Source organism: Nematolebias whitei, chromosome 6 (assembly GCF_014905685.2).
Source record: "Nematolebias whitei isolate Nwh7 chromosome 6, NemWhi1, whole genome shotgun sequence".
Classification (NCBI taxonomy): Eukaryota; Metazoa; Chordata; class Actinopteri; order Cyprinodontiformes; family Rivulidae; genus Nematolebias; species Nematolebias whitei.
Genome location: NC_056503.1, coordinates 34,864,451 through 34,890,085, shown reverse-complemented (window position 1 = coordinate 34,890,085; position 25,635 = coordinate 34,864,451). Strand labels below are relative to the sequence as shown.

General features: G+C 38.0%; 1 protein-coding gene across 1 annotated transcript in view; it reads left to right on the top strand.

Annotated features, from left to right (window-relative positions):
• The window catches only part of plch1 (phospholipase C, eta 1), an 81,972-nt gene that overhangs the window by 41,249 nt on the left and 15,088 nt on the right, over positions 1 to 25,635 (top strand). Inside the window, exons 7-12 of the mRNA XM_037677565.1 lie at positions 3,375 to 3,578; positions 5,729 to 5,849; positions 12,825 to 12,996; positions 16,568 to 16,675; positions 23,055 to 23,210; positions 23,876 to 23,938. Of these exons, the coding sequence (XP_037533493.1) occupies positions 3,375 to 3,578; positions 5,729 to 5,849; positions 12,825 to 12,996; positions 16,568 to 16,675; positions 23,055 to 23,210; positions 23,876 to 23,938 (824 nt within the window). The remainder of the gene's footprint in view (positions 1 to 3,374; positions 3,579 to 5,728; positions 5,850 to 12,824; positions 12,997 to 16,567; positions 16,676 to 23,054; positions 23,211 to 23,875; positions 23,939 to 25,635) is intronic.

Below are 25,635 nucleotides of genomic sequence, written 5' to 3'. Positions count from 1 at the left end.
CCATACAACATAACTGGTCTCTAAACTTTTCCTTTGACCTTTGCCGACACCCTTTTGTCGTAAATCACTCCTGAAACTTTTCTCCATCCACTCCATCCTGCCTGGACTCTCTTCTTCACCTCTTTACCTCATTCCCCATTTTCCTGGAAAGTGGACCCCAAGTACTTGAAGTCCTGCACCTTTGTGACCTCTGCTCCTTGTAGCCTCACTGTTCCACCGACCTCCCTCTCATTCACACACATTGTCTGTAAATCCAAGTTCACTTCCAATAAAGCTCATTTTCAGCCAGTTACAATCCAAATGTTTCCACTTAAAATGCCTTGTCCTTCACTCATACCAGTTCAGTCAAATTCAAAACAGTTATAAGCCGATGTAAGTTCAGTTTAATTTACTATATTAGTTTTCTAAAATGTCAATTAGAAAAAAATAAACCTGCCTTGTAGAGGAAACCAACAAGTTATATTAAAATTTATATTTATTGTATTTTCCGGCATATAAGTCGCTTCGGCGTATAAGTCACGTATCATTTTGCCTGAGTGGCACAGAGCCATCCATCCATCCATCCATCCATCCATCCATCCATCCATCCATCCATCCGTCCGTCCATCCATCCATCCATCCGTCCGTCCGTCCGTCCGTCCGTCCGTCCGTCCGTCCGTCCATCCATCCATCCATCCATCCATCCATCCATCCATCAGAGCTGCAAGCTCTCCAGCGTTCCTCCGCCTGCACCAGCTGAGTGAGCACGGGAGGACTCGCTTTTGCAGTTCTTTGAAATTTAAAGCATCAGTCAAAAATTTTGTTATAAATATATATATATATATATAATCCTCTCATCCTGAGCATACATTGACAAGTTATGGGGTTAGAGGACTGGACAAAGAAACAAAACCAGGCTTTACAAAGTATTTCTCAAAATGCAAATGCTACAAGTGGTGGCTCAAACTGGACCCAAAGGTAGGCATGGAAGAAGCAAGTCTGGATCTCAGCAGGATTTCAAAGAGCAAGCAACAAAACCGGCAAACAGGAACAAGTCAGAGAAACTGGAAAAGTGGCAGGATATGAGCATGTGAGCACTCGATCCGACGTAGACAAAGAGAAACAGAGTATACAGACAGTGATTAGTGAGTGACAAGAGCTGATTGCTAATGGAAGCGGGTGGTGTGTGAGGAGCTGGAACCAGGGTTTATGGAGGACACCTGAATAAAAACAGAAAATGACAAAATAACTACCTAAAATTTTACAACATGTAAAAGACAACCAAACATACTGCTTCCAAAATACTTAATAAAAGATGAAGAAAGTCAAACCACAGACTGAGCAGCACTCAATTTTTGAGACCATAAAAATGAATGCAGAATCATACCAGAGCTTCAGTGCCGTCACAAAATTTGTAGATGCATTGCAAAACACATTTCTTATAAAATAACAAATGATAATAATATTAATAATAAATAGCATGAAAGACTTATTGATCTCGTTGTTGTTATTTACTGTGAGTCCCACTACTCATGATAAGAATTATAACTTGGTTGATCAAAAGGTGGAAAATTAGACAGAAATATTCAAGTATCATAATCAGTATTTAGCTCACGTAGCAGAAGGGCGACCCCAAGGAGGAGAGGGAGAAGAGGGAGGAGAGGGAGGAGAGGGAGGATTCCTGCAGTGTGAAAATTAGTTAAGAAAAACAAGAGCGGTGATAATGAGAAAACGACACAGACAGTGATCAGGTTTTTTTTGGACTGAGACTAATCTTTTTGTCTGAGGTGTGAAGGTTGACTGTGTGTGTGTCTTTGTATGTCCTTGTAAGGCCATTTTTGCAACAAATCGTACGTAGTGAGGACCAGCTGCTCCTCATGGAGCCCAAAGCGCAGGTCCCATAAGAAGTGCCGCTGGCGGGTCAGGGGTTAGGTCTAGGGTAAGGGTCAGGGTTAGGCTATAGACATGCATGAAAAATGAATGGAAGTCAAATGAATACATATGGTAATTAAAGTTTATAATCCAATTATTACGACTTTTTAAAATTAAAATTATTTATGAATGGGGGAAATTTAAGTTCCTGCTTGTTTGCCCGCCCCCCTGACTGGAGCTAGTACAGTTTTTTTATACTTTATACTGTCTTCAAAAACAGCAAACAGAGAAAACTCCAGGGGTGTAAGAAACAGTGAATGAGCAACAAGTGTGCAGATTAATAACAGAAGTCTGGTCATGTGTTGGGAGCTGGAGTCAGGAACGAATGAGAAACTGTGATGGAAAATACGAGAAGAAAACTAAAAGAACATGACAAAAATATATCATATTTTCCAGCATATAAATTGCAGGTTTTTTTGCATAATTTGTCAGTCCTGCAACTTATACGTCGAAGTGACTTGTTGCTACATTTTTCCCTCCCAAATTCATAACGATTTTTGACTGCTGCTTTAAATTTCTAAGAACTGCACCAGTGAGTCCTCCCGTGCTTGCTTGCTTCACTCAGCTGGTGCAGGCGGAGGAACACTGGAGAGCTAGCGGCTCCAGCTGTGATGGATGGATGGATGGCACCGCCCAGGCTATCATTAAATAAATGCATAATAAATGCAACGGGTCAGCGGTGACGCATAATAAATTCGACTTATATATGTTTTTCTTTTCCTTTTCATGATGCGTTTCTTGACTGATGTGACTTATACTCCGGAACGACTTATACACCGGAACATACAGTAACCAGAATGATTCAAAACCCACTCAAATACCTCAAAATACTTCAAGCTCCATAATAAACACAGACTGTAACAACAAAAGGAGCAAACCTCATTTTTTTTGTTCTAAAGCCACAAAACAAACTTTTCGAGAGTGTTTTCATTCATAAACTCTTTAAACCCTTGAAAAACAAATTAATAGAATACTGGCACAATGGGTACATTTTACCCATTCAGATAAAATACCTCAAATATTTCAAGATAGGTCTCAAAATATATATTTTTGTTGTTTGTGCTTGCACTATTTTTCTCATGGTTTCAGCTCATATTAGCATCTTAGTGTTTATGTGAATGTTTTGTTAGTTCACATAGAAATAAAGCGTCATAAATAGAAATAATTACCCTGTTGCTCATATTTGTATTAAATCTGAAAGTATTAAACCTTGCCCTGCTATCAGTGTTGAAACATCGTCTCGATGCTGTTGATTTTTTGTGCTCATTTTGTTTTGATGATTGTGAAATTTGTCTTAAATCCAAACACATTTAAGGACAAGGGGTTAACAGCACCACTGTGACTCATCCAGTGGAGTCAAACAGACAATTACCACATCAAACTTTTCTAAAACGGTCTCTTCTTACATTGAGCAACCTTTTTGCTTCTCGCACTCGGTTCTCATACATTTTTTTTGGTTTCAGGTTTCACAGGCTTTATGCGCAGTCCAACCTGTGATATATTCAACCCGCTGCACCACGAGGTGAACCAGGACATGGAGCAGCCTCTGTGTAACTACTTCATCGCCTCGTCCCATAACACGTACCTGACCGGAGACCAGCTCCTGTCCCACTCCAAGACCGACATGTACGCCTGGGTGCTGCAGTCCGGCTGCAGATGTGTGGAAGGTAAAGCTATGTTTAATTATAAAGACACGGAAGAAGTGACAAGAACAACTACAGTGTTATATTTAATTAAAAGGGCTGCATTCAATTCACGCCCTGCTCTGTCAGGGTACGGTCTTTGCTGTGGGACATTTTACAGCCTCTTCTTTCTTATTAGTACCACCCTGGGATCCTTTTATTGTGACTAATCAATATGTCTGCTGTGAAAACAACACTATTATTACAATACAATGACTTCATTTTATCTGCCGAACTTGAATAAACATTTTTGTGTGTGTGTGTGATCACAATCAACATTTCTGGACAATCAACATCTTATCTGGACGCCATAATGATGTTATAGAAGTCAAATACTTTTCTCACTTTTTGCTTTACTTTAAAACTGAGCATACTTTACTGTATATAGCGCAGACTTTTCAAGACGACAACTCTGAAGTCAAGAAAAGGAGTTTGAATTTTACCCTAATCTTTGATTTTGATACGGTAAGAGCAACAGAGAATGTTAAATGAGACCAATAAAACTCGAGGAGCCTGCACCCAAGAAAAGATGTCAGGTCTCTCACTGTAGGTAACATTTTTGACTGAAACTGGAATTCATTTTTAATTTTTGCCTCCTTTTTTCAGATGAGTTTGACACAACTGTAAGGCAAAGAAAAACAGACCCGAAGATGCAACAACTCGGACAAAATGGACGCTCACTGTACTTTAATTTATTGTGAACTTCTTATATGGAAATTTACTTACAGTATATCCATCCATCCATCCATCCATCCATCCATCCATCCATCCATCCATCCATCCATCCGCTTCTTCCTTTTTGAGTCACAGGGGTCACTGGTGCCCATGTCCAGCTATCAATGTGTGAGAGGTGGGGGACACCCTGGACAGGTCTCCAGTCCATCACAGTGTCACATAGAGACAAACAAGACAAACAACCATTCACTCTCTCACTCTCATCTAGGGACAATTTAGAGTTACCAGTCAGTCTAACATGCATGTTTTTGGTCTGTGGGAGGAAACCAGAGTAAGTAAGTAAGTAAAACTTTATTTATATAGCGCTTTTCAAGATGAAAAATCACAAAGTGCTTCGACAAACAAAATAAAATAGTGCACAAAACAAATTTAAGCAAAGGCAGTTTTAAAAAGATGAGTTTTTAGCTGGCCTTTAAAAGAAGCCAGAGTCCACTGATCGGAGAGTTTGAGGAGTTCCAGAGTCTTGGAGCCACAGAAGAAAAGTCTCTGTCTCCTGTAGGTTTCAGTTTAGTCTGGGAACAATCTGCAGGTCTTGATCACAGGACCTCAAAGCCCTGATCGGGGTGTAGGGATGTAAAAGTTCTGGTGTCTGTCCATGCAGAGCTCGCCAAGTCAAAACCAAAACCTTGAAATCCACTTGATAATGAACTGGGAGCCAATGGAGTTGCTTTAGAAGTGGAGTTATATGACAACGTTTTGAAGATCCAGTCAGGAGTCAAGAAACCCATGCATGCACGGAGAGAACATGCAAACTTCACCCAGAATGGCCTGCTGGCCGGGATTTCATCCAGCAACCTTCTCGCTGAGAGGCAGCAGCTCTACCAACTGAGTCACGTATATATGTGCAAAAGTCTTGAAATGCTCATTTCGACCTGTGATTCATTCAGAACGAAAAAGGCTCCTAAACTCAAAAGGATGAATTAATGTGGTGCCAACACATGACAAAACTAAATTCTGTTTAGAAAAGAACCAGTTTTAAATTGGTTATTGGCACTTTGTTACCAGCGGCCTCTCGTCTTTTGAGCTGAATTTATGAAAACACCAACTATAATAGTTTATGTTCTATAATTTGTAATAGTTAGTTGAAATGTTGACATAGAAAAGATTTTTAGCTGAAGAAAATATTTATCAGCTGTAGATTGTTTTTTCCACACAGCTCTACTGTCTTTGTCCTCCACTTGTCATCTTTCTTCATCATTTTGAGCACTGCGCAGTCTTCTGTCATGGTCCAGTACTGAACAGAAAATTGTTGAAAAAAGTCAAAAATCTATAAAAAAAAAAAACTCTGGAAAAACATGTAGAAAGCTTGAAAAACTGATGATCAAGTAAACTATACTGTATTAAAAATGAGGGATGTTTTAAAACCTGTTGTAACACTTTTTAAAACTTGTTTCCTGTAGTTGATTGTTGGGATGGTTCTGATGGAGAGCCGATGGTCCAGCATGGATACACTCTGACCTCCAAGATCCCCTTCAAGTCCGTCATCGAGACCATCAATAAATACGCCTTCGTAAACAACCAGTGAGTTCCTCTTTTACGACTGGGAGTGACTGAATGCAGGTTTCAGTGAGTTATTTTGGAAAAATGTACTCCTCCATCCTCATAATTGTAGGGAGCCTTAAACACAACAATAAAACTGAATTTTAAATAGCTTTCTTTGACTTTATTAACTGTGATTTTTCTTATTTGAACTTTATTTCTGCTTTAGGAACGGTTTTATTCTCCAACATTGATTCCATCGCTGATATTTTTCCAGAAGTTGAGACAAAATGTAAAATCTAAATATTTTATTTGCATTGTGCTGTACATTTTTTTATAGGAGACACATTTCTAAAGATTAAGAGATAAAAATAATAATAATAAGGCTCACATTTTAGATTCAGTCTACTGTATCACATTACTGAATAAATGAGGAAAGATGAAGATTGAAGCAATTGTTTTTAAATTAAACAAGAATTGTCCAAGCTTTTGAGCTAACCCCCCCCCAACACACTTTTTTTTTTATATTTTATTTTAAGTGTGAAAAATTTAGAGTATAGCCAGAACTAATTTCTAACACCTACCTAAAACAAGCTGAAATACAGAAACAAAAAAGTTTTGATAACAAGACATCAGGTAAAATTCAGTGTAATAAAATCATTGAAGTCTTTCAGAGGAAGATAAAATGAGGTGAGTGAGCAACTTTACTGACAATAAAAAGAAAATAATAATAAGTTTACTTTGTTATTCCCCAATTTGTTCACTGGCTGTTTTCCGTAACGCATGGCACTAATGATAATAATGATAATTAAACAGTTGTCCAATTTCTTAGTTGTACAATGTTCACTGAAAAAAACTGAAAATTTGGATTAACTTTAAAAATCGATGTAATTTGTTACACCTAAATTTATTAGTTTATGTCAAACTAAATGTATGACTTGGATGAAATTATAAATTTTAAGTTAATTTTGAGCAAAAGCAAACATTTACATTAATTCAAAGTGAAAATTCAAGTTGCATTAACCATAAACCACTTATTTTTATTTAGCTAGAAATTAACCAGTTTGGTTGATCTTAATATTTAACACTATATTAACATGTAGCTTTACTTTGGATTAAAATATTAAAACGGATGTAATTTCTGTTACAGTCAATTTTTTTTTAATTTCTCTGAAGTTACAATTTTTCATTGAATATTGTAAACTAATTGTACTTACTCCTAAATCTATGTATTCTTTAGTCATAAGACAAAATGTAATGCAGCTCATTTAATTTAATTTAATGGAAGTTAAAGAAAGACAAAACATTTTTTTCTGATGACTTAAAACCATGCATCACTTTAATTTGAATAAAGTAAACATAAATACAAAGCAACCTCTAATTATGCATCATTTTATTCATTTCAACAACTTTTAGTCTTGATGCCGTAACTTTAACACAAAACAAGTCATGAAATAAATGAAAAACTGTCCAAATCTGACAGATTTAGACATTTTGAAAATCTGAGATTAAAAACATGGACAGAAAAAGTTTAAAAGTACTCATCATATATCAGAATTCTAGTATAACGATACAGTTTAGTACATCTCAACTTTATAACCTGAGAGATGCACAGTATATCTATTAAACAACAAATGCCTTGTAGCTGGTTCTGTACAGCTTTCTTTTGATAAAATCTGCAGAATGTGAAACATTGCAACAGTAAAATCAACCAACAATGAAAAATCTGTGATGTTTTGCATTATATATCATTTTTTTTTAAGAAAAAATACATAAATCAAAACAGATCCTTGGTCTTAGCAGAATTACAAAACGAGACAGTGGTTACACTTTTGTCAGTGTTGATAAACCTGATGAGAGTTTTCTTTAGGAGCTTTAACAAAAAGTGGTCAAAGGCAGATTAATATTTTTCTTGGTAACACAAGAGTGACTCCTGGAAGTTATTAGCGCATATTATCGAACCATCTGCTGAGCAGAGTTTCCTCTGGCTCCCTGAGGAGTTAGTGATTCTGCCGGGTCCAACAGGATCCAAACAAAGTTGTGAAAGATGCAGCTTCCTGCTGTCTCCTTGGCTCACATGAACTGCCATCACAGCTTCTGATGACGACAGTGGAAGAGTTAGAAAGCCATTTGCTTTATTCAGATACAGAAACTGTTGGACTACAGTCAGTTTTTATGTAATTAATTAAAATGTGTTGCTGTAAATGGACGCTTGGTGAGAACTGAACTAAATTAAGACTGAAGTTGTTTGTTTTCAACTTAATTTTGGTTTGTAAACTTCAAGTCCTTAATGCCTTGGAGTGTAAAAACTGCTGCAGTGAATCAGTAGCTTTTGTCAAATTTAGCATTTGTTTAATTAAATTTTTGTTGAGAATTAAATGAGAACATCCTGATTCATGCTCAATAATCCAGGTAAATCCAACAAAGTTAAGTCAGGTCCTCTGGACGGTTTGTTTTTGTTGAAACGTTTCGTCTTTCATCCAGAAGTCTTCTTCAGTCCGAGGAGCCACAACAAACTCAGTCTTATAAATAGCACTTTACATAGTGGGTCAACCAGTTTGATGGTGATGATGGTTTCTGGAGTCCGACCTCTCCCCCGCCAACTCGTTTGAGGCAGTCATGGCCAAAGTGGCTCAAAACATTCTGATTCTTCCTCAGTAATCCTTAATAGTCTTTTGGATGAAAACAAACCATCCAGGGGACCTGATTTGACTTTGTTGGATTTTTCTACCTGGATTATTTTTCCTCTACACACTGAGGTTATGCTGAGAAAAAAAAAAGTTTTCCCAAGTAGATATTTTTTTAATGCTTTGTATATCATGGACCTTTACAGGCAGCATATACTGAGATTTTATAAAACAATTCACTTCAGTTTATTTCTATAGCGCCAAGTCACAACAGAAGTAATAATCTCAGGGCACTGAACAGAAACATTCATATGTACATACAAAAGCCTAATAGTAAAAGTTATCTATCTAAGGAAACCAGCAGAATGTGTTGAGTCTTCACTTTGTCGCAGTCTCCCAAGCACAAAAGCAACAGTGGAAAGGAAAAAACTGCCTTTTAACAGGAAAAATCTCCAGCATTAATCTTTATTTAAACAGGTAAATCCCATTGAGATTACAGATATCTTTTGCAAGGGTGTCCTGGACCTGAAGGCAGCCTAACATGCATGTTGTTTGGTCTGTGGGAGGAAACCGGAGTACCCGGAGAAAATCCACTCAAGCATCCACACAGAAAGACCTCAGGTGCAACCGGGAATTGAACCCAGGACTTTCTTGCTGTGAGGCAACAGTGCTAACCACTGGGCCATCATACTGCCAACGGCAGAACCAGACTCAGGACAAGCGGCCATCTGCTTCAACTGGCTGGGTTTGAGAGGACAGGATGGAGAAACAAACGAACACAGGACAGGTCCAGGTGTACTTTTTACTGGAAGAAAGAAAAATAAAACATGTTAAGGATGTAAATAATTACTAATTCAAACAAGTAAAGTAGAGTCAGTAAAGACAGCAGCAGAGTGAGGAAATGTGATCATTCATGTTCCTGCAGTTTAAGTCTATAGCTGCATAAGTAAGAGATAGCTCAGGAAACCCAAGCCAACCCTAACTATAGGATTTATCAAAAAGGAAAGACTTGAGCCTGATCTTAAAAGTAGACAAGGTGTCAGCTTCATGGACAGAAACTGGAAGTTGGTTCCACAAGAGAGGAGCCTGAAAACTGAAAACTTTGCCTGCCATTGTGCTTTTGGAAACTCTAGGAACCACAAGTAAACCTGCAGTCTGAAAGCAAAGTGCTCTGTTAGGAAAATATGGAACCATAAGATCTGTAATCAATGACAAACAATGACATGGCAAACCATTTTCCACCCGTCCACTTTTGCTTTGTGCTATAGAAACCTGAACAAGCACAGATCTGTCAACAGTATTTCTGCGTCTGTCTCATTTTATCCTCTTCTGAAAGGGTCAGTAACCTGCTGCTTGCTTGACATGCTTGTAGTCTAAGTAATTGATTGGATTCATTGGGTTTCATGGACAAGTATAACTGTGTATCATCAGCATAACGATGACAATTTATCCCATATAACTTTACCTAATGGAAGCATCTACAATGTGTTAGTTTAGCTTCTTTCTCTTCCCAATCTGTTTGAATTAGTAAAAGATTTATATGAAATATCATTGGATGACTAATTTATGCTAATTTATCACATTAAAAAATACCCATAGTGGAACTATTTCATTTCATTTGGATGTATTTTGTGATGAAAACAAGCTTCAGTCAAATATCCTGGACAGAGAAAGAGACACGTCTGACATTTCAGCAACAATTTCTTCTGTGGAACAAAATAACATTCATTTGTGGCTCATGAAACACAATGCAGGGATGGAAAAAATAATTTAGTTTTTGAGATTGCAATCAGTGGCTGATTTGCAATTTAAATCAGTGTTTCTTTCATGCTCAACATTTTAAACAGGTATTTGAATTTATTCATGTTTCCGGTAAAATAGGTGTTTTTCCAAAGGCGAGCTTTAAAAAAAAAAACAGCCAGATTTTCATTTTTCAGCACTGATTCCTGACAGAAAACACATTTACTAATTAGTAAATGTCTGCAAACACTCATTAACTCACACTTTGGTACTTTATTAATTAGTAATCTGTAATCTTGCTGACAGGGAGACCAGATTAATAAACTGAACAGTTTGTGCCTCTTCGTCTCTCCTGTTGCTCTTCTCACCAACACTTTCAGTTAATAGTTAATCCTCTGTGCTTCCCGGTAATGTGATTAATAACCCCCAGGCAACATTTCTCAAGTGTAGCGATTCTCCACTGTCTAACAACACACACACATTCACACACATTCACACACACAACGAGCCACCTCATAGTTTCACATGAGAGACGTGTCTGGATGTTCCCCTGTCATAACAGCACAATCTCTGTTATTCTCTTTTTGTTCTTGGGATGACACTCGTGTGTGTGTGTGTGTGTGTGTGTGTCTGTGTCGTTGTGCATCTCGATGTGTGTGCTTCAGAGATCAGAGGTGCGACTGGGGTTGTGTCCCCTGAGGGAAAGCTGTCACTCCAACAAACCTGGCATTTGAGCAGTGCTGCTGTGTGGCCACAAGTCATTTCAGCTTTTCTAAATGAAAACACAGAGACAAACATGGCGCATGTGACGAACAAAGAAATCTAAAAAAAAAAAAAACCCACACATTCAAGGACTAGTTTTCCTTGAAGGAATGCATAATGCCCAGTGCCTTAAAGACCAGAGTTTTAATTTAAATGAAAACTGTTTTATGATAAGACAAATTGTAGCCATTTTGGTCAAACCGTGCAAGTCATGTTATTCAGGATCTCATGTGAATCTGTGAGATGTTAGGAGATGGGTTAGTGCTAAGAGTATATGCTGTAGAATGTCTCTCAGATACTTAATATTTTAAATCAAATTTATTTAGCACATTAAAAAAAAGCAACTGCTGTTCACTAAAGTGCTGCACACACACACACAAATAGGTAGTTCTACAACAGTAGTATAAAAAAACAAAAACACAAGAAGACAACAAATGAAACTATTAAATGGATCAGATAAATATCATTTCTCGTGCTGCATTAAAGTCCATGAGTCCAAAATGTGTTTTAAGAAGAGACTTAAAAACCCCAAGAGTTGAAACCTGTCTGAAGTGATGGGGCAACTGGTTCCACAGCTTAGGAGCTACAACTGAGAAGGTCCGATCGCCTCTGTGGACCAGTCCAGCTAAACTCGTTTCATTAGATCTGAGGGATCTGGAGAGCACATAAGACTGCAGGAAGTCAGACAGATATCCAGGAGCCTGCCCATTCAGGGTCATCAATAAAACCTAAACCTGATTCTCAAATGACCTGGCCATCTTTAATAAGGATAAATTCAAATGTTAATCAATTGTAGATGTGTGTTATAGCTATAGTTCTAGTTCTAGATATAGTTCGAGTTCCTTAGGCGTTCTAGTTCTAAAATTGCACCATTCACGGTGGCTGCATGTTGGAGTAGCTCTGTTATTCATTCTGAGTTATTGCTTTTGAAAACTTTAATTCCTCTTTTTTTCTGGATGTAAATTACATTTTTCAGATGAGTATTTCCTCTGGTATCAGATGTTGTGCAGCTGGAAGGATTTTTACTGAAAACTTTTTACTTTGGGGCATTTATGATGCATAACCATGGCAACAAGGTGTTCTTTAGCAACCAGGAGCAGCTGATTAACATCTCAAAAGCTCAAATACTTCAGCTACAGCCCCAAATCCCAAATGAGTTGAAAAGGAGGTGTCATGGATGAATTCCCGTCAACCAGTTGGCAGTGCTCGAGTACCTGACTGCCAAGACCCTGGAGCTGGTAGAAAACTCGGCTTGTGACAATGGGAGGACCGGGATCATCCCCTGGCACCTTCAGCTGTCTGCCCGCAGCAACGAGGAGCTTGGCAGACTGCTGGAAGGAGTGACCTTCGCTCAGGGAGGAATTCTGCCAGGCAATCGGGCAGTCCTGCTGCCCAGGAGGACCGAGAGGCCCGCCTGATCTGACAGCAAACTGGATCTGGGTGGACAGAAGTATCTGTGGCCAGATTCTTCAACTTCACTGCAAGAGATCTATCCTGCCCACAGCTATCAGCATCTAACAACTCTTGAATGAAACCAGGATGATGAGCTACGAAAACACTTGATTTCCCTTTGGGATTCATGGCGTATTTTTGAATTGAATTGAATTGTTCTGTGATTATTTTCTGAGAGTTTCATTAAAACAAGTTCAAGTTATTCAGACATGTTCAGAGGATGTTGCTAATGGTGTAGACAAATGAACACACACTTACACAAACATTGGGAAAATCATTATTACCCTTTTGCTTTTAATGACAGGTGATAATGATTTAGGATTATATTAATAAATCAATCCCATCAAAGTCAAACAATTCAAATTCTTTACAATCTCATTCAAACCCGCCTCTTTTAATCCTACAAAAACTTTTTTTTTCTCCTTCATTATTTAAGATTTCCAGTGATTCTCTCCATCGAGAACCACTGTAACATCCAGCAGCAGAAGAAGATCGCGCAGTACCTGCGAGACATCTTCGGAGACAAACTGGACGTGGGAGGTGTGCTGAGCAGAGACTCCACAACGTTACCAAGTCCCCAAAGCCTGCAAGGAAAGATTCTCATCAAAGTAAGAAGACATCACTTTATAGAGTCCGAACTTCTGCGTTTTAAATATATTTTAGATTAAAACACGACTCAGCATTTAATGTACGTGTGAATAAAAGCTTCTGCCTCGCCCCCACTTCCCTCCCATCATCTCATTATCCGTCAATATTTGACTTTGTGTGCTTTGTGACTAAGGGTGGGGAGTGGGGAACAGCACTGAGAGGCTACTTGTTTCCAAACAGAGATGAAGAGAGGGAAAATTATAAGTGAATAAAACTAGGTCATTGTTTTAATCATGGATGGAGTGGGAGGGAGGAAGGGAAGGATAGCTGCAAGTTATCTCTGAGCAGACTGTTGGCTCAAATACTTTGAAGCATGCACAGCGCAAACTCAATCTGACTGCTGACTCATTTGAGGCTGGTATATTCATTTATTTAATTAACGACTTCTGGTAAACACAAGAAATTAAGTGCAAACAAATAATCAACCTTTAAATCTATGGTTAAATCTATACGGTTAAGTTTCCAATATATAGATGTCTGTTTTTTTTGACAAATTTCAGAATATATCACATGTATGTTTAAAAAAAAAAAAAACCCTAGTAAACAAATTTACCATCTGATAATTTGCTTTAAGGTTGCAGGATTATAATTTGTTGCAGTTTGTTTTAGATAGCTTGTTTTAACTTTGTAACATTTGAACAAGTTCTGAATATTATTCAGTGATAACTTGATTCCACAGTATGGAGGACAGAAACTACCAAAATAAATAAAAAAATAAACACATAAAATAATTTGATCTATGTAATTACTGAGCCCCCCCCCCCCCCAAAAAAAAAAGGAAGAAAAAGAAAAGGGTTTTATGCCTTTTTTTGGGGAGTGGGGGGGGGGGGGTTCAGTCTTCCGAAGAGAAAACAACCTGTCTCTGTTTTTCAGTTTTACCTCCGATCAGACTTGCTAAACTTATTTGTTTGGCACAGGAGTCAAACAAATCTCATTAGCCTTGATTTTCTTTCTTTAAATCTACATTTGCGTCACATACAAGAAATTATAAAAGGATAGTTCATATATTTTTGAAGTTAAAAAAAATTTTTTTTTTTTAGAAAGGTTATAAATGTTACGACATGACCAACAAAGTCCATGCTCAATAATCCAGGTATACAATCCAACAATTACTGGTCCAGGTATTACAAATACCTGGATTATTGAGCATGGACTTTGTTGGTTTTGAACCAGTTTGACATGACTGTCGACGAGGGAGAGGGCCGACATCGGAGGAGGGGGCTTGCCAAAGAGACCATCTTAGCATCAGCATAACTGGTTTGTTCCACTTTGGAGTAAGCTGTTGGGGGAAGAATCAGTTTTGTGTTGTGTGTTTCCTTGACTGATGAAGACTTCTGGATGGAAGGTGAAACGTTTCAGCACAAAAAGAAAGAAACTGTCCAGATGACCTGACTGAAAATATTTGGGTTACATGACACGCCCCCTTTTTGTCCCTCGTTCATCTGTCCTTTGAGCTGGATACCTTGAAAAATGAGCAATGTACCATATTTCATTTTGGTGTGCGGCTTCCTCTAGGCATAGAAAACGTCACTTTCAAAAATTGAGTTTCCTCGTCAAAATCGAAGATGGTCACTGCCATATATTGATGTAAACTGGCCAACCCAATCATTTCAGGAAACTATGCTTTCTAGTTTTTATATTGATTAGTTTCCTCAAATGATTGGGGTGACCGATGGGGTGGCTGAAGATTAATCTGTAGTGGCCAAGGTCACCATTGGCCACCCCTTGACTCCGCCATTGCGTCAAGGGGTGGATAAAATTGCTCCCCCCACTCGCCAGGATCCACCACTCTGCGCTGACTCAGACAAGCAAAAAACAACAGAAGTACCTCTCTTCTTCTCCACAGTGTAACTTCTACCCACTTGAATAACTTTCACTAAAAAACATTAAGGTTTACTTACATTCACTGTTCATGTCCAGTTCAGAAAAACACTTACCATTCAAATCCCTCAGCAACAGGGGACGTCGACAAAACTTTTGTTTTTAAATTTAATTTTTTTGTTTTTAAAGTTCAAACACTTCTGTCACAGCCTTGAGCACTTGTAGCAAGAATATCACAATATTTCTGTAGGAACAACTGAGTAACTCAAACCTGACTGATGTAAATGTTTTTAAAAGAACATTTACACGAAGAGTTGTTTTATGTTGACAGCATTACACTTGGGTCTCTGTCCTGATCAAACTAGCTGTTAGCTCGTCAGTACGTTCTGATTTAAGATCCGTTTCTCCAAACTGAGGTTGTTTAAAGAGCCATCTTCACCAGGTAAGATGTTAGCTGTTCATAACATTTTAATGCAACTATGCCAATAAAAAAACAAACAAAACAACTAATCTTTGAAGATGGTGGTTGCTAGACCTTAGATCTACCAATCCATAGTAGATGAGCTTAACATCTCTGTATATTGGTGACATTTGACTAATATCTAAAACATGTAATGTCTTTTTTAAACTCTAATAACATTGCAGGTTTAAAGATAAATTCTTAAGAGGAATGCCATAAAGTTACTAGGTCCTACCTCCTCCAGCACCATGAAATGTGTTTGTAAGCCTCAAACCACCATGTGCTCAAAGTCAGCTGTTTCATACGACACCCCCAAGCAGAGCGCTGCATTTAAAATGCAGCATTTTTATAGTTACTTGTCCTACAGCCATGCCGTAACAATAACTGCCATGCTTATATTTTTGAAGCACCTGCTGTAAAGGCCAGGCAGGTGCTGTGAAAGATGATCTGTGAATCATATTTGACATATTTATTAAAAGCAAACATTCAGACATCTTCTTTTAAGACGTACCAGCTCTTTTTGTTGTACGTCCAAACACATTCGTCTTCACCTCTTGTGTGAGGGAAGTTCATGCTGTGGGGTCCTTGACTCTGTTCCTTGTCAGTCAGAAATCTGCAAATTTAAAAAGCATTGCTGATTTTCTACAAAGGCCCTTTACTCCTCCCATTTTTTGAATCCACCTGGAAGCCTTCCACCTCTTCACTTCTCCCAGCAGACCAGAGAGCGAACAATACAGAGATATTTCACCAAGGTTTCAACAATCACATACAGAACGAAAGGCGACAGACCGCCCGTGGCGGTGGTTGAAGTGGGGGCAGTGATGTCAACCAGGGAGAGACTTCGTGTACTGCAGGAAGCTTTGAGCCTTATTTTTTTTATTAGAAGAAGATGCTTAGAAAACCTCCACTCCCACGCACACTTGGAGAATGGTTCACTAATGGGCTTTCAGTGAACTGGAAGAGCTTCTTAGGGAGCTTCTCAGAGAATCTGCTGCTGAGTGTGTTTTTAGGATTGAGCATTCTGTGTTCGCTTCTGTGCTTAAAAATGTCTTTTTATTCTGCCGGTTCATCCTGATGAAGAAAAAAAAACTACAACTTAAAAAAAAAAACATATTTATTTTCTTAGAACATTTTTACAGTCAATCATAATAATCAGTGATGTCTTATTTTTTGGATTATCTCTGACCATGTGCATGATTCGGTTCCTGTTTGTCACTTTTCCTCCACCTCTCTGCGTTTTCTCCGTCCAGGGGAAGCGCCTGCCCGCCTATCTGTCCGCGGATGCCGAGGAGGGGGAGGTGTCGGATGATGACAGCGCAGATGAAATTGAGGAAGACTTCAAGCTCAAAAACAGTAATGTAAGGGAGAGCAATGTGTGTGTGCACAAACCACGTTACATCTAAGTGGACATGCTTAGTGCATGCACGTGGATTTGTAATGAGCTTAGAGATCATCAGTAATAAAACTAAACATATTTTGAGTATAAACGAGTCGAAAATGCTTTAATTAAAAAAATATCCTGCAGCAAATAAAGGGATATTTCAAATACAGTAGTCCCTCATTTATTGCAGGGGTTTCCGTTCTCAGCTCCACCACGACAAGTGAAAAGTAAGTGAAAAAAACCACGAAGTAGAAATAGTAGTGTGTATATATATATATATATATATATATATATATATATATATACAGCACAGCATGTCACGATCACTATCTGCCACCTGCCAGCGCTCTTGGCCACGCCCACTTCTCTGCTGCAGAGCGGAGATCGACATGCTGCAGAGGGAGCTTCTCCCTGCACCTGTGGGCTGCACACAGGTGCAGCAGGTGCTAAATAATTTAAAATAATTTATTTTAAATAAAATATCCATGCCGATCTTGCGGCTCAGCCATCAATCAGCCAGTTGTGTGTCATGTCCAATCTTACTTTGAAAAACCGCGAAAGTCAAACCGCGAAGTAGCGAGGGACTACTGTATAGTGTTTCACACAACATAAAACTGCAAAGCTTTTGATTTAGTTGTAATTAATTTTTTTCCATAGCCTTCTTTTTTTTTTAAATATCAGTGATAATGTTTTGACAAAGCAAAAAACAAACAAACAAACACAAATAAATAGATAAATAGATAGATATATAAACAAATAATCATGAATCACTGAACACATTTGACTGAAACCTTCAAAACCTTATCTTTGGATATACATCTGCAACGAATTAACTTTTGGACTCAACCTGATTCAAGATGGCTGCCCCACCTAATCAATTTAGGCAAATACAAAAATGGCTACAACTCGGTGAATTTTACAGAAATTGAGTTAAGATTCGGTGTGGTAGTACCTGAGAGTTATTCACAACATATACTGTACTCTAAGTGCTACATCTTGAGCAAAACCTTAAAACATTTCCATTACCTGTTGAAGTTAAACTTGCTTATCTGTTAGCAAAATATCTCTCAAACAACATGGAAGAGTTTATTGATACTCTGAGCAAGTAATCACTGGACGTACGTCTACAACTGATGAAGATTTTGAGTCAGTCCCGTTCAAGAAAGCTGTCACAGGTATTTAGCAAAAACAAAAACGACTCCAACTCAGTCAGTTTTACAGATATTGAGCTAAATGTTAATGTGGTAGTAGCTGTGAGTCATCCACAAAACATACTCTGAGCTAGACATCTGTAATATTACATGAATTTGTGCTTATTATTTTAAAGTGTCTGTGACATGTATCTCCTACAAATACAAAAAGTGGAAGAAAACCTCTTAATATATAAAAAATGGCATAATACACATGATTTTACGCATTTTGTCACATAACTGACAATTTTTCTTTGACTTAGTGGGGCCAAAGTGAAACAGGAAGTGACATCATAGGGGAACTCTGGTTTTTGTTTGTTGAGTTGTGACTGCCAGTGTTGTCAGTCATTGTAGCAGCGCTTTGTTCACTTTATTTGTCTTCACTTCCTGTTACTGCACACACAAATATCTGATAACGATCTAATCACTGCTCAGCTCAGCAGTGTGAATTATTACAATATATTGTTAACGTTATCTTTCCCCAAATTAATTCATATTCATTGCAAAAAATTATCATTACAGGCACTTTAAAGATTTGACCAGGACAACAATATCACCTTCATCTCCCAGTGTAGGATGAGTCTGGCATGAAAAATGTCAGATGAACTGCATTCCATTAAGGAGTACATACTGTACTGCCTGAATCATGCATAAGCCTTTAATTAGTTTTTATTTATTTTGTCTTTTTTAACATTTTACTTCTAAAAATCCATGTGCAATGTATATATTTTTTACATTATGTAAGTTTTTGTGTCGATCCAATCAAGCCCTGAACTTTAGCAGCCAAGAAAGAACTAAACAAAAAGAAAAGGAACACTGAATTATGACTTGTTTTGTAGTTTGCTGGCTTTACATTTCGATTTTATTCATTTGCTATAAAGCTACTAAATGAAAGGGAACCTGCATGAATTTGCAGCTGTTTGCATCTCTATAATAAAACATTAAGACATGATGCATGGTTAACACTCTCCTGCAGTGTTGCTGTTAAGAATAAAAAAAAAAAAAACGACTGTTCTGCCTGGAAAAGCAGAATCATAAAACATTAAAGATACCTTTACTTCCTTATTTGGCTGAACGGCGCTGCAGGAGGATGTTTTTGTGCGTCTAATGCTAAATCATCTTGGACAGTCTATAGAAAATCAAGAAAAGCTCTCTAAACATGCGTTTAAAACTAATTCAAGCAGCAGAATAGTTTGAAGGTGGAGGGTTTCTTCATACTGATGCACTTCTGACTGTTGAGAAAGCCTAACAGAAAAAAGAAAAAAAACACCGCTTGTCCAAATGACTTCACTTTTGACACCTCTCCTCCTCTTTGGTCCCAGCAGATCAGATTGTCGAGAAAAGCAAACAACAGTCACACTTACAGAGAGAGACTTTCTTTTAGAGTGGAGTCAGTGAAGCCAATTGCCAAACAACCTTTCTGGGCAGCTTTATTTTATGTGTCTTTGTGCTTTCAGCTGAATGTGTCCACCCACACTGACATGTCAGGAGGTGATTCATGGGATCTTAATGATATTCTTGTACTATTAATTGCTGCAGGACTTTTTAAAATTCCTGTCAGTCTCCCCACCATCACAGACATCTACACCTCCAGATGCAGGAAGAGGGCCACCTGCATCACGAAGGACCCCACTCACCCAGCACACACACTTTTCCCCCCGTTCCCCTCAGGAAGGAGGTTGAGGAGCATTAAGTGTAGAACCACTAGACTGAGGAACAGCTTCTACCTTGAAGCTGTTAGACTCATGAATATCTAACCAGGATTATAACTGTGAAAAAAAAATCACTGTAATGCCACTTTGATTAGTGATATGTGCTGCTGATTATCCATGCTGCTGATCTCATGCTGCTGATTATTTCATGCTGCTGTGTTCATTCGTACTCATCCACCCACAAAGACTCATGTTCGTGCTGCTGTTGTTCTGTGTATTGTTTAGCGCTATTAATGACTACTGTATATCTTAACGCACCGTTTGGCGTTTGTTTAGCGTATATATTAGTTTATATCCTAGATCTTTTACTGTTTATTTTTACACTTTATATATTTGCTATTGTTGGATGTAACTGGGACCCTGTGTACACAATTTTGTTCCACCTCATGTACCACATGTGATGCGAATAACAATAAAGAACCTTGACCTTATTCCGTGGATAAAAAAGCAGCATCAAGATGAAGTTTTTTAATTGCGGTACATGTCTGAACCACGGTAACAGATTAGGTTTACAGAGAATGAACTCTTCATACATCCTCTGCTATTCTTCTGATCATTTTTAGTCATCATTTTTGATATTTTGTGGTACAGTCAAGCAAACTGCTTAGCAAATTAAAAAAATCAGGAGAACACTCGTGGTGTTTTCCATGCGCTTTTGTTAGATGAGCGAATGTGGCACCACTTCTCCACATTTAGCTGGAGGCATGAAGCCGCAGATGCCACTGCAGATGATAACTGAAAGGGATGTTGGCAGATTATTGGGAGTTTTATTTTTATTTTTTATTAACCAGTATGCTTTCACAGCAGTCTGCTAACATCCCACTAATAGACTGATATACCTTTCACACAGTGGCTGTTTAGGTGGTATAAGAAGGATTGTTATGTGCGTGTTGTTTTACTCTTAATGTTTATGACAATTATCCACTATTTTAAAAAAATCTGACACTTTCAAACTTGCCCAGCTGTAGAAGCAAACATGCTAATCAACACATCGTTAATGCTATTATTGTACAATATTTGTTCCATTCACGTTAAGGTGCAACCATTTAGGACCCTGCGATCAAAATACTAATATCAAAATGAATCAAATCAGATACATTTCTTAAGAAAATGTAAAAAAAATCTACAAAAAAAGGACCTACTTTATGGTAAAAAAAAAAAAATATATATATATATACATAGAAAAACGCACATCTTTGAGGATCAGACAAGTTGTGACATCACCCTGCTGTGCAAACTTTGCTTTATTCATGCTGCTGTTCAAAACTCCAAGAACTAAGAACGATTAAAGAGTACCTGATCAACCAAATCAGCTTTGCAGAACCACACTGCGAACAGTAGCATGCTGCTAACAGTAGGCCTACCATGCTGCTACCATGGTGCTAACAAGGTGCTAACCACTCTGCTATTAAGACCATGCTGCTGTAGATGTATTTCACCTTTGGTGCCTTATTTTTGTATTTTTGTTGCATGATTTGGTATTTGTTGTTGGGTTTTTTTTGCGAGTCGAGATGGTTCTTCTCGTCCTCAGCATTTCATTGCATTGTTGACCCCGTGTTGATCTGCATATGACAAATAAACCAAACCTGAAACTCCAACTAAGAACTAAGAATGATAAAAGAATACCTGATTAATCAAATCCGCTTCGCAGATTTCTAAATCCTCTGCCTGATGGCTCAGCATGCATATTATGGGATGGATTTACTTTGCATGTTTGAGACTACACAGGTCAGGATTAGATCTGCAAACATGATCATTTTGGCCAAAGCTTTTCAATGCCACTTGGACTGGAGGATACATTTTTCAGTTTAAAGAAGCTGAAAGGTTTCCGAGTCGGTCATCTCACATCTGATTAGGCTCTCAAGCACAGCCTGAAAAAATGATGTTTTTTGTTCTGGTTTAAACTGACGTAATCTTCTCAGAACAATGCTGATATAAAAAAAGCATCCCCTGCAGGAGTCAGGAACAAGAGTCAGTGCTGTGAACAAGGATTCAAAGTTCTTTATTTGTCATATACACAACATGTGGTACATGTGGTGGAACATAATTGTGTACACAGGGTCCCAGTTACATCCAGCAAAAGTATAAAATGTAAAAGAAAAACAGTAATAAGATCTAAGATATGAACTAAGAAAAACATTAACTAAAAATACACTAAGCACTAGTAGTATAAAACAATACGCCGAACAGCAGCACAAACATGTCTGTGAGCAGATGAGTACAAATGAACACATCTACATGAAACAGATCAGCAGCAACATGATGTGATTTTTCACAGTGATTATCCTCGTTAGAGATTCATGAGTCTAACAGCCTCAGGGTAGAAGCTCTTCCTCAGTCTAGTGGTTCTACACTTAATGTTCCTTAACCTCCTGCCTGAGGAGAGCGGTGCAAAAAGTGTGTGTGCTGGGTGAGTGGGGTCCTTCATGATGCAGGTGGCCCTCTTCCTGCATCTGGAGGTGTAGATGTCTGTGATGGTGGGGAGACTGAACAAGGTTCTGTCCTTGGATTCGTGTAAAACGCAACTTGAGTCATTGTCTGGTCATTCATGATTACTGGGCTAGTTTGGATCAAATATGACCTCAGTTTATATTTTTATACATTAATATAAAAAACTTTTAAAAAATGTTGCCATATTAAAATTGTTGCTGGTTTTTTTTGTCGTTGCATGTTTGGAACCGAACAAACAGCAACAAACACCAAAAGTGTGCTTCAACTTGATCTCATGGATTAACTAATATTCCTGTTTAGAAAAATTAACTCTTATTTTATGATTCACAATGTAGAAAAATGCATTTTGTATCTCACTGAACTACTTACTAAAAATGTGTTAAACTTCAATTTGCCTGACAGTTTTACTAATTTCTCCCTAAGTCTCATTTTTCTTTATTTGTTAATGTGACTCTCATTTTATTAGTGTTATTTTAAAACCAGATCTTTTTGTGAATGGTAATTTTTTATTAAGGTTCAAGGCTCTTTATTATCATTTGCATCAGATACACCAGGTGGAACAAAATTGTGTACTCAAGGTCCCAGTTACCCCCCAAAATAGCAAAATATAAAGTATAACAAGAAACGGTATACAAGGATCTAAGATATACACTGATCTAAGATATTAGTCAGTGAAAAATGATTTTCAATAACTGACACTGGATCACTCCTTTGGTTTGTTGCGCTGCATTAAATCTCAATAAGTTGAAGATGGAGTCACGTTGAATCCCATCATATGGTGCTTAAGGACTGATTGTGAAGAAAGGCTGAATTGTATTATACATCTGTCTTTTAGCTCATGCATCTTTGATAAAAAGATTATGTGCAATATATTGAGATACATATTATACTCGTCACACACCAGAGCAGCAGTTGTGCAGATTCTTGTAATTTAGCTGCTTCCGTTGATGTTGGTTCAAAGTCATGCAGCTCAAGTAAGTGTCCCTCCTTCCTCCACCCTTAGGACAACGGCCATCATCAAGTGGAGTCTCACATCAGAAAGAAGCTGGACTCTCTTCTGAAAGAGTCTCAGATCGGAGACAAGGAGGACAGCGACAGCTTCAGCATCCGAGCTCTGCTCCGAGCCACGCATCAAGGCCTTCAGAAGAACCTCCGGCAGGTACAACCCCAAGGATGCGCGAGAGAAAGCAACAATACAACAAAACAGAAACAGGGACGGAGTAAAACTAGGCCACAGATTTAGCCACGTAGAGAGATGCAGTGAATAAAGTAAATTTGTACTGCGGCACCTACAGAACCAAACGGCCGCTCTTGAGGCCACATCGAAGGGGCTGCTGGGTTTCTGCATCCCGTGTGTGTCAAAACACTCCAAAAGTGAGGAGCAACATCTGCAATGTTACTTAATATTTAATTTTGCTGCTTGCCTCTCGGTTTATTTTTAGACGCTTCGCTATCCTGACAGCCATTTTCATGCAGCGAGTGTGGAACACCGTGACTTTCCTATCCTCACTAATGCAGCTCTTCTTTGTCGGCGATTCCCTTCACCTCATTCTGTCTCCAAAGCCTCTTCTCTCCAAGTCTTTCCTCCTCGCAGTAATTTTTCTGATTTCTCGCCCACCTCTCTCTTTAGCTGTGCAATGTTTTATTGACCGCTGTTAGCTGCAGCTCCTGAGCTTTAAGCTTTAAATGACTCACAGGCTGCTTACGTTGTTGGTATTTTACATCATGCTGTATACAAATACGCACAAACATATGCAAATGCACACAAAAAGACTCAAACCCAAAGCTGGAAAGTCTTTGAATCTGTTCTTGTTTTCTCTCCAGAGCTCCAACAGGGTTCTGAAGAAATCCCACAGCAGATCTCTTATCACAACGCTCAAACAGAAGGTACGAAGTTCAAATTCTTTTGATTTATTGGTTCTGCTGCAGGCAAAGAAGCACAAATACATTTTTTGCTGCATACCACAATATTGGAGAACTTTAACTGAAGCACCGTTATTTTCATAAAACCTTTATGAAAGTGTTAGTTTTACTGTGCGAACCTTGATTCATTGTTCTCACGGGTGTTTTCCTGAGTTTGTTTTTTTTCCTATAGGTGACTACTTCTGCATACTTTGTGCAGTTTTAACTATTTAAACATCAAACCATTCAGTTCATTTTGGAAATGAATGCTATGATTTTTGTTTTTTGTAACTTTTATACTTTTCAAACTCTTTAAATATATTTTCAAAACTTGCCCCTATAGAAATACATTATCTTTTAAATTTTAGCTAGCCTTTTGCTTGTTTTAGCTTTTATATAGCGTCCGCTTTTGTAGCATTAACGGCACAGTTTTAGCTTCTTCAACACATTTCAGCCAAGTCATCCAGCACTCACTGCATTTTCACAGAAAACACAATTTCTCTAGTTTGAATTGTATTGATTTTCAGAGGCAGCCCAAGGTTTTATAGGGTCGTGAAGCAGAACCTGGTTTGATCTCCTGTTTTAATCATCGCTACCATAGCACTTCTAATATCTCTGGTATTATATGTACTGGCATGTTTCTCTATGTGGTGTTTGTTTCTCTGTCTGTTGGCAAAATATCTCATTAACCACAGGATGGACTTTAATGAAACTCTCAAAATATAATAATTCAGTGAGCATCTACAAGTGATTAACTTTTGGTGATGATTCAAGATGGCTGTTATAGCTAGTTGACTCAAAAATGGCTATAACGCAGCATATTTTTATGGATATAGAGTTAAAATTTGGAGTACCGGTAGTTTTAGTTGAAACTCAACGTCAACACATGCTCCAAGACAAAACAGATCTCACAAGCTCCATTAACTGGTGTAGCCAACACTTTTTGATTTTTAATAAAATATCTCATGAACCACTGGATGGATTTTACTGAAACCTTTAGATATCAATTGTTAAACAAATATATATATAACTGATTATACTTTTAAAAAAATCTATCAAATATAACATGGCTGTCACACCTAACACTACTTAAAAAGTAATGTAAAACAATATGACGTGACAGCAGCAGCCCGAACATGAGTCTGTGGTGAGCAGATGGGTATGAATGGATGCAACAACATGAGATAATCAGCAGCATGAGATCAGCAGCATGGATAATCAGCAGCACAGATGTCACATATCACCAATTAAAGTGGCACTACAGTGATTTTTCTTTTTTTCTTTTTCTTACACTGATAAACCTGGTTATGTATTTATGAGTCTAACAGCTTCAGGGTAGAAGGTGTGGTAGTAGCTGAGTGTTCTCCCCATCTCATACTTGTGAGACCTCACAATATCGCATGAACCATTGTTGTTCGATTTGACCAAAGCAGCAACAACTCTTGTTATTGTTCACTATAGAAAGATGCTCTCCGTTTAAAACGTTGGCATGAAATGTAGCAGACAGTAAACATTCCTTCATGAAATTCTTGGCCTTTAATTTTTCATCATTATTTATTTTTCCATTGCTCATCTTACACAACTATTACCATGGTTTACTTTTTATCCAATTTTACATTTTTTTCCCACCTGCACTTATCCACTCATATCTCCTCTTCAATCTTTATGCCTCCCTCTATGCC